At 37.6% G+C, this 13,081-nt stretch overlaps 1 protein-coding gene across 2 annotated transcripts in view; it reads left to right on the top strand.

Annotated features, from left to right (window-relative positions):
• Positions 1 to 13,081, top strand: part of LOC124716128 (cadherin-87A) — a 725,215-nt gene that overhangs the window by 550,688 nt on the left and 161,446 nt on the right. For both annotated transcript variants that reach the window (XM_047243147.1, XM_047243148.1), the window contains 3 exons: positions 2,517 to 2,672; positions 2,786 to 2,950; positions 11,014 to 11,137. In XM_047243147.1, the coding sequence (XP_047099103.1) occupies positions 2,517 to 2,672; positions 2,786 to 2,950; positions 11,014 to 11,137 (445 nt within the window). The remainder of the gene's footprint in view (positions 1 to 2,516; positions 2,673 to 2,785; positions 2,951 to 11,013; positions 11,138 to 13,081) is intronic.

Raw genomic sequence — 13,081 nt, 5'->3', positions numbered from 1 at the left:
GGTGTTTCCACTGCTGCAGGGCCATTGGCTTACAATAAAAAAATGCCCATCTGTAAATGTAAAAATAAGGTATTACAGGATGGTAGTGAAGCCAGAGTGTCTATATGCAAGTGAATGTCTGGCATTGAACTATAATTTAGATAAATTAGAAATATTGCAAAAAACAATTAGGAAAATGAAGAAACTAATAGAGGTTGATAATTAAGAAATGATGATGAAGTTTATCAAATCAGAAAATATATCAGAAGTAATGGGAAAAAGACAACTGGTATTTTTTCAACATTTATATTGAATGCAGGACAGTAGATACAATAAATCAACCAAAAAGAACTTCAAATATTTTTGGAATAAAAAGTCAACTTCAAGTTTGATCCATGAAATAAAAAGGGACTTGGAAAAAAATATAATAGCTGAATAAACAACTCACAGAGAAGTGTTTAGGGAAAAAGTATTAAATGTGGAACAACTACAAATTAGGTGAGTGTAAAAAACCAGTCTGAAGTGGTCAAAAGACAGGAAGAAAAAAATGTAGTGAACAGATCGAAGATAACTGAAAGAAAAGAAAAGAACAGTGAATAAGGAACTGATATTCACACTTGGTCGTTAGTTGGCCCAACCGAGAAGAAAACAAATACACACCTCATATGAGGACGACCACTGTAAGGTCTGTTATTCACATTTCCCATCTCTGTGTGCTTTCTCCATGCCTCAGACACACCACTTTGAATGACATGTAACCGATCAGCAGCATTTTGCCATGTATGACTTACTGAAAGTAAAGTCGCTATCCTGACTCTGTCAAAGTGTTGTATGCCTGTAAGTGTCATGTTATGGCAGTGCTGAACACAAACTGAATGAAACTGTTGTTGATACTGGACTGCTCATGCTGTGCCACTGCAGCAGTGGTCCGTTTATGTGTCTGGCCTGGGAAATGGCCACAAAGCATGCCAGTGGTAACCACCATACAGTATATGAGCTCTAACTGGATAAAGCATGAAGTGCTTAGGTCAATGATACTTCTGGTATTGTAGACAACATTTTACGATAGCATTGTAAACGTTTGTTGAGCAGTGTATATCTGTCACTGCTGTCTCTCGTAACTTGCCACTAATTTCCACCAACAATCATACATCTTAACACTTCCATGGGTCATGGGTAATACACTTACCACTATCTGTATTTCCTTACTGCATTCATTTGGGTAGGTCATATCACCACTGTGTGCTCCTGGCAGGCAGTGGCAAACCACTGCAACAGCTGTAGTTTCTGTTTGTTGTGAAATATAGCCTTTTTGGTTGTGAAATGTCTCTTGTGCCTTTCAGGGTCCTTGAGAAATATACATACCATCAAATAATGTTTTTTTAAAGTGCAATGGAAAGTATGCCTATCACCAAAGTAATTTTCCTGTGAGACTTGGGAGCTATACTTACTACAAAACTAATATTTGTTTTCTGGCCTGCATCAAGCTTACTTAGTTGTTTTATTGCATCATGGGAATATACCTTGCCATCTGTGGATGTGGCTGACATCTTGTGGTAGCATGTAGTACTAGGTGTATAAAAACTGCTACAGTAATCAGTTTCTGTTTGTTGTGAGATCACTACTGTTGTTACTTTTGAAATCAGAACACATTGCTCTATTTCTACAGTTTGTACTGTTGTGACCTGTATCAGCTCATTTCCAGGTGCAAAATATTTTTTTAACAAAGCAAAATAAAAACACCAAGTGTCATATTTTTTTTTATTTTTTCACTTGTAATGGCAACTGATAGCTCACAAAAGGGCAATGGGAAGTATATTTACCTCTGTAGTTTAACAGCTCACAAAAGGTGAGAGGGAACTATAATTACCACTATAGCTTTGGTTCTAAATCAGAAACACAAAATCATCAAACATTAAATATAGTCAATTGATTATGATTCTAATGTGGTACAAAAAAAAATTAACTTCACTGGGCCAGTACAGATTAACTTTTTTTAAATTGAAAAGTTTGTCAAGCATTGTAATTTTATAGCTTAGTACTCCCCTGATTTATCTCTAACCTTGTTATTTCTATTGAAATCTCTTGTTCTAGGTCCAAGGAATGTATATGCAACTTGCAGAAATGCAAAGAATTAGGTTCGCATTAGACTGTGGTGTTGAGCATCAAATGGATGACTTAGATTTATATTTATCAGTTGTAAAAAACTGATGTAATCACTTTTGATGGCATATTTGAAAAGCTTTCAGAATTCATCAGCAGTTTCATTGACTTGAGTGATTATTACTTTGCTAGAGATGGAGGTGCAAGTCAAGTTACTGTATTAGGATTTGAAACAGTTAAATAACAGTTACTTGGATGCATGGAGACAGTTTGAAATATGATTTTCATCACTTTGGAATTAAAAGTTTTCCTTTTTAAAAAATCAATCATAATTATTGCAGGATTAAAGTTTTGTAACTTTACTCACAATTAATACATCATTCATATATTTGTCCAAATGTTGTAACACATAAAAGAAATAAATTATTTTTTAGGCAACAGATGACAATGGAGAGGGCCATACCACAGCTGTTCCAGTCAGAATCCTACTCATTGACAGCAATGACAATGCACCACAGTTTACAAATAATAATTATCTTGTTGCCATTGATGAAGGCGCCAGTAATTTTGAACCACCACTGCAAGTTCAGGTACAGTAAAGCACGTAACAACAAAATAAAACCCAATACGAAATGAGAATTCTGTATCATCCACTATTGATGACTGTAAATTTAAAGTGAATGAAAAATATTGCTTGTTTCAGGCAAGAGACACTGATGTAACTTCTGAGATAACATACTCAATAGTAGAAGGAAATGTTAAGAACCTGTTTGAAATTAATCCTCATACAGGAGAAATTACAGTTCGTGCAGCTAGTGGCCTTGACATGACCAATGTTACAAGTGATGTAATTACATTAGCAGTACAGGTACGGCAGATTAAACATTTTTCTTTTAGTATATCTTAATTATTACAACCAGCTGGTGTACATTAGGTAATCATTATGTGAGGGAATGGACTAAGAATTGACATAATTTTGTGCTAATTGTTGAAAGGAATGGTGCAAGTAAGAGATATCAAATGCACATACATTCCTTCATCTTAGTTTAAAACTAGAGGATCATTCAGACAAATTCAAGTAAATCCATAGACAAATGTGTCAGATATTGTTGCCTGAGATATGGGTGAGTTAATAGCTCAGATCAGTATTGTAACAGTGAGTTGAATAGGTTAGGTAATTTGTTAAAGAGCTCCTGTAATTTGCAGCAAATGTCACAAGCTTTGTCAATTATCTTAGTAAAGTAGATGGTTATTATAAATTTTACAGCCTTCAATTTGAAGATAAATTCAAATGGCAAGCTTGTAAGCGCTTAGCTGGGTTGACAATTCATTTAGTCATCTTTGTCATGTGCTATAGACAACAAATTTGTGTGTTCACTGCCTGAACCTAAACTAGACTGCAACAGGGTGTTAGTGCTGAATGGCTGTTTATACTCAAGTTTGACACCCGACTACCCACTATGTATTTTGGTGCCCATTTTAATTCAGTGACCACATCTGTGTACCACAGAACTACATCCCTTTGATATTTTTGACTTGGGCAAGTGAAGTGGTAGTAAAGTCTTAATAAAAAGAGTGAACAATCTCAAATTTGCTCAAACAGACATCAGCATCCTTGTGTTTCATGCTATAGGAAGGATGTTGAGAAACCTTATAATCGTGGCTGGAGAGTTCATTTTAAGGAAGTCTCTCTGTCATTCAGGAATGGGAAAGAGCTGTATGCTTCATGGACTAAATCCAACAGTTCTAAACAATAAATGTACACAGTGGGGTATCAAACTTGGGTCTAAGTATCAATGTGATGACAACAATACTGAACAATATGATTGAGGTACATGGAGTGAATTCACATAAGACAATAAATCACAGTGACTCATCTCTGTGGTATATTAATCCAATTAAGCATTGTATTACTGGAAAGATTTGAAGGATCACTGCCCATATCCCAAAAAAATATTTTTATCGGGTAACCCACATTCATTAAGTGCTACAATACACAGATAAATCACCAGCACACTCCAAATTTTGTTACATCACTATGACCTTTAAGCCAAATGATAATCATCGGTATTTAACTCAAAGATAGACACAATGAAAAAGACTGCTAAAATAATTAAGATTTCTGTTTTAGTCCTTCTGAAATAGAAAACACAGACACATTCACACAAAGTGCACTTCTGTAAATGTGTGTGTGTTTTGTATTTGGGAAGAAGGACTTTGTGCTTGTTTCAATGTGTTTGTGTTTTGTATTTTGGAAGAAGGACTTTGTCCAAAAGCTTAATTTATTTAGCAATCTTTTCATTTTTTCTGTCTGTGGCTCAGTGCCTCCTCTCTGTGGTGAATAACAATCTGTCCTATCCCATCCCAAACTTCACATTGTTTGAGCTCATCAGTATTTAATTTACACACACTTCAAAAATTAATACACAGTAGTTGCTAACACTTACAGCTGTGGAATCATTTACCTTAAAGCATCCACAAAACTACATTTAATTTTGGAGCTTTATAGACTATGATGCCTCAAAGAGTTATCCTTTCTGTATTTGTTATCAAAGCCAACAGAACACCAGTACACCAAACAGCTCAAGTAATTTAATTACCGTACAGATGTTCTTTATTGGCCGATGACATCAAGTTTGACTTTGAATTTTAATAGCATTAAAGTAGCTGGTGGTCAAACTTGGGTTACCTTTGCTTTCGAACAGTGTGATGCAGTTTTGCTAGAAACTGCAAGTTTGCAAAGGATGCCTTCTTGATGTGCCATGGCCTGCAGAACTGTAGTGTTACATTATTCACTTTGAGGGAAAGCTTCTGTAATTGATAGTGGTGACAAATCATTTTGTATTAATTCTTGGAATATATATAACTTGAATGCTAATGACTTTCTATAAAAGATTTGTTATTATTTTATGATGTTACAGAATTTTGTTTTGTTGATCATTTAATCAATATATCAATGTGTGTTAAATGAAGAAAAGCATAGAAAAGCTTTTATTATGGTTATGGGTAGCAGCACACAAGAAATCAGTCATTAGAATATTATGTATAAAAATAAAATTGTCTACCTGCTTTGATATCCATAAAGGCCTAAACTATCAATTGCACTAGAAAACCTCAGAAATTGCAAACAGAATATTACTGAGGATAAAACTGTAATAATCTGTACAGCATTAGTCAATATTGCCATGAGCTGTGCTGCATGCAGTATGGTGCAGCAGTTAACATTGCTGGCTGGCGTGCTATGAGTTGCCAGTTCAAACCTGACCACAATCTATTTGTGTTTTTAGTATTTATCATTTCTTAGAGCCTCTCAAAGTTTCTTATGTTTGTAATGTCTGTATGTTCTGAAATGTTTAATGTTTGTATAAATAGTAGCACTCTGCTCTCAGGAATTCACCTCTGTTTTATCTGTACATTAGAATTTGTAATAAACATGCCCCCCCATGAACCATGGACCTTGCCGTTGGTGGGGAGGCTTGCGTGCCTCAGCGATACAGATAGCCGTACCGTAGGTGCAACCACAACGGAGGGGTATCTGTTGAGAGGCCAGACAAACGTGTGGTTCCTGAAGAGGGGCAGCAGCCTTTTCAGTAGTTGCAAGGGCAACAGTCTGGATGATTGACTGATCTGGCCTTGTAACAATAACCGAAACGGCCTTGCCGTGCCGGTACTGCGAACGGCTGAAAGCAAGGGGAAACTACAGCCATAATTTTTCCCGAGGGCATGCAGCTTTACTGTATGATTACATGATGATGGCGTCCTCTTGGGTAAAATATTCCGGAGGTAAAATAGTCCCCCATTCGGATCTCCGGGCGGGGACTACTCAAGAGGATGTCGTTATCAGGAGAAAGAAAACTGGCGTTCTACGGATCGGAGCGTGGAATGTCAGATCCCTTAATCGGGCAGGTAGGTTAGAAAATTTAAAAAGGGAAATGGATAGGTTGAAGTTAGATATTGTGGGAATTAGTGAAGTTCGGTGGCAAGAGGAACAAGACTTCTGGTCAGGTGACTACAGGGTTATAAACACAAAATCAAATAGGGGTAATGCAGGAGTAGGTTTAATAATGAATAGGAAAATAGGAATGCGGGTAAGCTACTACAAACAGCATAGTGAACGCATTATTGTGGCCAAGATAGATACGAAGCCCACACCTACTACAGTAGTACAAGTTTATATGCCAACTAGCTCTGCAGATGACGAAGAAATTGAAGAAATGTATGATGAAATAAAAGAAATTATTCAGATTGTGAAGGGAGATGAAAATTTAATAGTCATGGGTGACTGGAATTCGAGTGTAGGAAAAGGGAGAGAAGGAAACATAGTAGGTGAATATGGATTGGGGGACAGAAATGAAAGAGGAAGCCGCCTGGTAGAATTTTGCACAGAGCACAACATAATCATAACTAACACTTGGTTTAAGAATCATGAAAGAAGGTTGTATACATGGAAGAACCCTGGAGATACTAAAAGGTATCAGATAGATTATATAATGGTAAGACAGAGATTTAGGAACCAGGTTTTAAATTGTAAGACATTTCCAGGGGCAGATGTGGACTCTGACCACAATCTATTGGTTATGACCTGTAGATTAAAACTGAAGAAACTGCAAAAAGGTGGGAATTTAAGGAGATGGGACCTGGATAAACTGAAAGAACCAGAGGTTGTACAGAGATTCAGGGAGAGCATAAGGGAGCAATTGACAGGAATGGGGGAAATAAATACAGTAGAAGAAGAATGGGTAGCTTTGAGGGATGAAGTAGTGAAGGCAGCAGAGGATCAAGTAGGTAAAAAGACGAGGGCTAGTAGAAATCCTTGGGTAACAGAAGAAATATTGAATTTAATTGATGAAAGGAGAAAATATAAAAATGCAGTAAGTGAAACAGGCAAAAAGGAATACAAACGTCTCAAAAATGAGATCGACAGGAAGTGCAAAATGGCTAAGCATGGATGGCTAGAGGACAAATGTAAGGATGTAGAGGCCTATCTCACTAGGGGTAAGATAGATACCGCCTACAGGAAAATTAAAGAGACCTTTGGAGATAAGAGAACGACTTGTATGAATATCAAGAGCTCAGATGGAAACCCAGTTCTAAGCAAAGAAGGGAAAGCAGAAAGGTGGAAGGAGTATATAGAGGGTCTATACAAGGGCGATGTACTTGAGGACAATATTATGGAAATGGAAGAGGATGTAGATGAAGATGAAATGGGAGATATGATACTGCGTGAAGAGTTTGACAGAGCACTGAAAGACCTGAGTCGAAACAAAGCCCCCGGAGTAGACAATATTCCATTGGAACTACTGACGGCCGTGGGAGAGCCAGTCCTGACAAAACTCTACCATCTGGTGAGGAAGATGTATGAGACAGGCGAAATACCCTCAGACTTCAAGAAGAATATAATAATTCCAATCCCAAAGAAAGCAGGTGTTGACAGATGTGAAAATTACCGAACTATCAGCTTAATAAGTCACAGCTGCAAAATACTAACACGAATTCTTTACAGACGAATGGAAAAACTAGTAGAAGCCAACCTCGGGGAAGATCAGTTTGGATTCCGTAGAAACACTGGAACACGTGAGGCAATACTGACCTTACGACTTATCTTAGAAGAAAGATTAAGGAAAGGCAAACCTACGTTTCTAGCATTTGTAGACTTAGAGAAAGCTTTTGACAATGTTGACTGGAATACTCTCTTTCAAATTCTAAAGGTGGCAGGGGTAAAATACAGGGAGCGAAAGGCTATTTACAATTTGTACAGAAACCAGATGGCAGTTATAAGAGTCGAGGGACATGAAAGGGAAGCAGTGGTTGGGAAGGGAGTAAGACCGGGTTGTAGCCTCTCCCCGATGTTGTTCAATCTGTATATTGAGCAAGCAGTAAAGGAAACAAAAGAAAAATTCGGAGTAGGTATTAAAATTCATGGAGAAGAAATAAAAACTTTGAGGTTCGCCGATGGCATTGTAATTCTGTCCGAGACAGCAAAGGACTTGGAAGAGCAGTTGAATGGAATGGACAGTGTCTTGAAAGGAGGATATAAGATGAACATCAACAAAAGAAAAACAAGGATAATGGAATGTAGCCTAATTAAGTCGGGTGATGCTGAGGGAATTAGATTAGGAAATGAGGCACTTAAAGTAGTAAAGGAGTTTTGCTATTTGGGGAGCAAAATAACTGATGATGGTCGAAGTAGAGAGGATATAAAATGTAGGCTGGCAATGGCAAGGAAAGCGTTTCTGAAGAAGAGAAATTTGTTAACATCCAGTATTGATTTAAGTGTCAGGAAGTCATTTCTGAAAGTATTCGTATGGAGTGTAGCCATGTATGGAAGTGAAACATGGACGATAAATAGTTTGGACAAGAAGAGAATAGAAGCTTTCGAAATGTGGTGCTACAGAAGAATGCTGAAGATTAGATGGGTAGATCACATAACTAATGAGGAAGTATTAAATAGGATTGGGGAGAAAAGTTTGTGGCACAACTTGACCAGAAGAAGGGATCGGTTGGTAGGACATGTTCTGAGGCATCAAGGGATCACCAATTTAGTATTGGAGGGCAGCGTGGAGGGTAAAAATCGTAGAGGGAGACCAAGAGATGAATACACTAAGCAGATTCAGAAGGATGTAGGTTGCAGTAGGTACTGGGAGATGAAGAAGCTTGCACAGGATAGAGTAGCATGGAGAGCTGCATCAAACCAGTCTCAGGACTGAAGACCACAACAACAACAATAAACATGCTTTCAGTGCTGATTGTTCTACTTCATTGATGATCCTGCTGTCAGATTTTGACTTCATAGTGGTTGCCATGTGACAATATTTCTGCTTAGTATAGTTCCATAATATATTGCAAATTTAAGTCACACACATAATGCTACAGCTGCTGACTCATATTTCGTAACAAAATAATTTGCATCTAATTTTAAAATTTTCATTTGTGGGATAAAAGTCTATGCAAGTGCAATGAATTTAAAATAAAAGTATTTTCATTGGATAATTAGTAGCCTTATTTTACATAACAGTCTTAGTAAATAAATTATATTCTACATAGTGTCAGTTCATGCCAAGGGTATAAGTGTGTTAATCATTGCAGCTTGGTCTTTGTTTCCATAAATTGACTTCCACACTCACCCCATGCACAGTAGCTAAGATCACTACTCAACCTAAGTCAAACCAAACCAATCAAAATGGCATGGTTGCTAATGCAGTCATTTTTGTTTTGGATGAGTGTATTTCAAACCTTTATGTGGCCATCCTACTATTAGTTTTCTGCTATTTCCATAAATCATTTCAAGTGAATACTGAGAGGGTGCTTAAGAGTTGCTATTGTCCATTTCTTTCCTCGCCCCATTGTGATCTGAATGTGTGTTCCATCTCTAATTACCTTGATAACAATATTATGTCAGACTGTAATATTACATCCGTGCACACACCAGCCTGGCAGCAACATTAAGAGTGAGTACCTATAAGTGTGTACTCTGAAGAAGGATGTTACTTTGACCACAGGGATATAACAAGTAACACTTGTTTAAATGCTTATCTACTTCTTGTACCCTCTGTTAAATAGTGACAAGTTGCCTTTTCTCAGGTCATTGTTTATATTCCATCCTGATTTGATCATAAACATAGTAATATAGATTGTGCATTTTTTCAGTTTCCTTAACACATGTCAATGAGAGATCAGTAGATTAGATTAACTGTTGGAACAATAGACCCAAAGTGAGGAGAGCTTTGTGGGTGTGGAATATGAGCATAACATAATTCTTAGGCTATTGCAGCCTAGCATCAATTAAAGAAGAATTGCAAAACTTACTTACACAGATCATATTGGTACACTGAAACTGTGCTGAAGTCAGTTATCACTAAGTAACATTCATTTTATGTGATATCTACAGTTAATAATAAGTATGTTTTGGTTCTACTATCAAAATCATGAGTGGAGTAGAGGGATTTGGCACCTATAAACCATTTAGTCTCCTCTGAAACAGTACTTTATTTGTACATAGTTTTTTGTGGTTGCTGGTGCATTATTCAACGTGTGAGTTACTGGATAATGGGCACCTTTCTGGCTTTAAGTGAATGATATTAAATCTTTGTGAAGACTGTTCTTATTCTTGACATTGATTCAATGAACTGAGCTATTGATTCAATGAACTGAGCTATTGGTTTGAGAGAGCTTGTATTACTTACGACAAACTTAATTAAGGAATAAATGTTCTGATAATCTGTTGGTATTATACCCAGTTCTTCAAACAGGCTGTGCAAGACACTCTTGAATTCATACTACAAGGAATTAAAAGTATGTGCTTTTGGAACAAGAAAACTTCAGTTTGATGTGATGAGTTATCCCAAAATATGATACCATATGAGAGCATGGAATGAACATAAGCAAAGTATGCCAATTTAAAAAAAAAAAATTATATTCGACATTTGCATTGTGAATAGAGATTTATTAAAACAATGGAATCTCCTGGTTGGATATCAATAATATTAGATAAAGGATAGATTTCTACTCACTGTAAGAATGATGCGTCAAGCTGCAGACAGGCACAATGAAAACGTGGTTACAGTCGGAGCTGCCAGTGGTAGTGTTCATATGTGTGTGAGGTTTGCTTGCTTGTGTGAATGTGTATGGGTGTGTGTTTTCTTTGCTGAGGAAGGCTTTGGCCAAAAGCTATAATGTGTAACAGTCTATTTGTTGTGCCTGTCCACAACTCAACAGGTCATCTTTATGGTGAGTAGCATCTATCCTTTCCTAATATTACAAATTTATTTAAGTGTTCGAGCAGTTTTGTTATATGGACCCCAAGTTTTAATTCTAGGGTTTCATATTGGAAATCTCTTCTACCTGCTTATCCTCATATGTTATTCATGTGTCAAAATATGTGTGTGATTAGTTATGATGTATTAAGCAATTATGACAAATTATGTATTTCAGGCTAGTGACGGAGTATTTGCAAATACAGCGACAGTGCGTATTACAGTTCGTGATGTAAACAACAATAGCCCAGTGTTTGAGAGGGAGAGTTATGTTGCTTCAATACAGGAAGATTCCCCCATAGGTAAGAATACAAATTATGCATGTACATACAGAAATCCATTTACATGTTTCACTTCTCATATCTCAAAAACTATCAGTTCTTTTTTCTATCAGATCTTGTCTCACCCAATCCTCATTATATTTCCTCCAAAACTTTCTGTCTACAGTACAATTCTTTTTTCATTTTCAAATGAAGTGAGGAATTACAACAATATGGAAAGAACAGATTGCTACTCACCACACAAAGCTTTCACTGAGTTGTATACAAGCACGGTGAAAAGAATACTAGAAATATTCAGCTTTTGGACAAAGTCCTTCCTCAGATGTAGAAAACTCACACACATTCACTTAAGCTCAACTCACACACACACACACACATGACCTCTGTCATATCCTGCATAACTGCATAACTGTGACTGTTATTGAGCAGCAGTCTAGTTGGGGTGGGTAGTGGAGGTACAGAAGGGGTGTGGGGCAGAGAAGGGGAGGGATAACAGTGTAGTTGTGGGACCGGATGCTACTGATGCCTGTGGGAGTGTGCAGAAATGCGGTGGGGCCAGTATAGGACTGTTAGGAGCAGCATCAGGAGGTTGTACTTGGGGTTGAGGATGAGAAGAGAGAAGTAGAGAATTGAGCGTGTGTTTGGAGGATACAAGTCATGTGTAGTACTATAGCGGGCGTGGGGAAAGGGATGGGAAGGTGGAGGACAAGGGATAGCAAAAGGTGAGGCCAGAAGGGGTGAGGAGTTATTTCATTAAATTTGAAATATTAGCAGTTTTCATTGACAGTTTGTAAAAAACTAAATTATTTATTTCATTAGAGTCATTTATTTTTCACCATGATGCCAAAAAAATTATAAAATGGAAGTAGATGCATCATAAAGGAGTTATGCAAATGGTTCAAATTGATATTCATACAGGTATTGAGGGAAAATGCAAAATCATAAACTTTGGCAGCTGATACATGAATGTATGATGGTGCAGTGCAATTTCACCACATAGGTGGTAAGGATAATAAATAGGGGACATGTTGATATGAAGGCATAATGTCTTTGTGAATTTCATTCTGTGTACTGAGTTGGGCAGTAATCACATCTCGCAGACAAGTGCATGAACAATATACACAGATATCAGCATTTGAGAGGCTACGTAGCTGGGCCCAAAAAGCCAGTTGGAGTAATTGACAAATTGTTCAACATTTGAATTGGAGCGATGCCACTATTCAACAAAGTTGGCAGGGATGGGTGTAACATGACTGAACACAGCATCAAGAAAGAAGTGGTTGACCTACAGAGATGAGAGGATGTGAGGATCAAGCAGTCATCAGTGAGTTACTCAGAGTGAGTCTGACATGCGAACTGGAGCTTCAGTGGCCACAAGGACCATTAATAGGTAGCTCACAGAAATGGGGCTGAGATCATAGCACCTCTTGCTCTGACTACCATTCACCTTTGTACACCAACAAGCCCATTTGCAATGTTGTTGGGCACATTTGGCCTGGACTGTCATTGACTGAGTAGAATTGTCTTCAGTGATGAGTTCCACTATGGAGTGAGTCCTGATGACCTGTGAAGACATGTCTGGAGATGCCTGACAACCAGGAGTGATAGTTTGGGTGCCATTTCATTTCATAGTAAGACTCGTCCGCACACTGCAAGAGTTTCTACTGCTTGGCTTTGCGCTTGCAAAAGCCTACCGTGGCCAGCAAGGTCACCAGATCTCTCCCCAACTGAGAACGTTTGAAGTATTATGGGCAGGGCCTTCCAGCGAGTTTGGGATTTTGATGATGTAACACACCAAATGGACAGAATTTGGCACAATATCCCTCAGGAGAACACCCAATAACTCATCTATCAGTGCCAAGCTGAATAACTCATTGCATAAGGCATGAGGACCAACACATTATTGACTTATTCAAGTTGTGAAGACCTTTCTTACTTGATATCACAAGTATGATTGTATCTGAA

The sequence above is a fragment of the Schistocerca piceifrons genome, chromosome 1 (assembly GCF_021461385.2).
Source record: "Schistocerca piceifrons isolate TAMUIC-IGC-003096 chromosome 1, iqSchPice1.1, whole genome shotgun sequence".
NCBI classification, from domain to species: Eukaryota; Metazoa; Arthropoda; class Insecta; order Orthoptera; family Acrididae; genus Schistocerca; species Schistocerca piceifrons.
The sequence above is the reverse complement of the archived record's forward strand: the minus strand, read 5'-3'. Positions and strand labels throughout refer to the sequence as shown.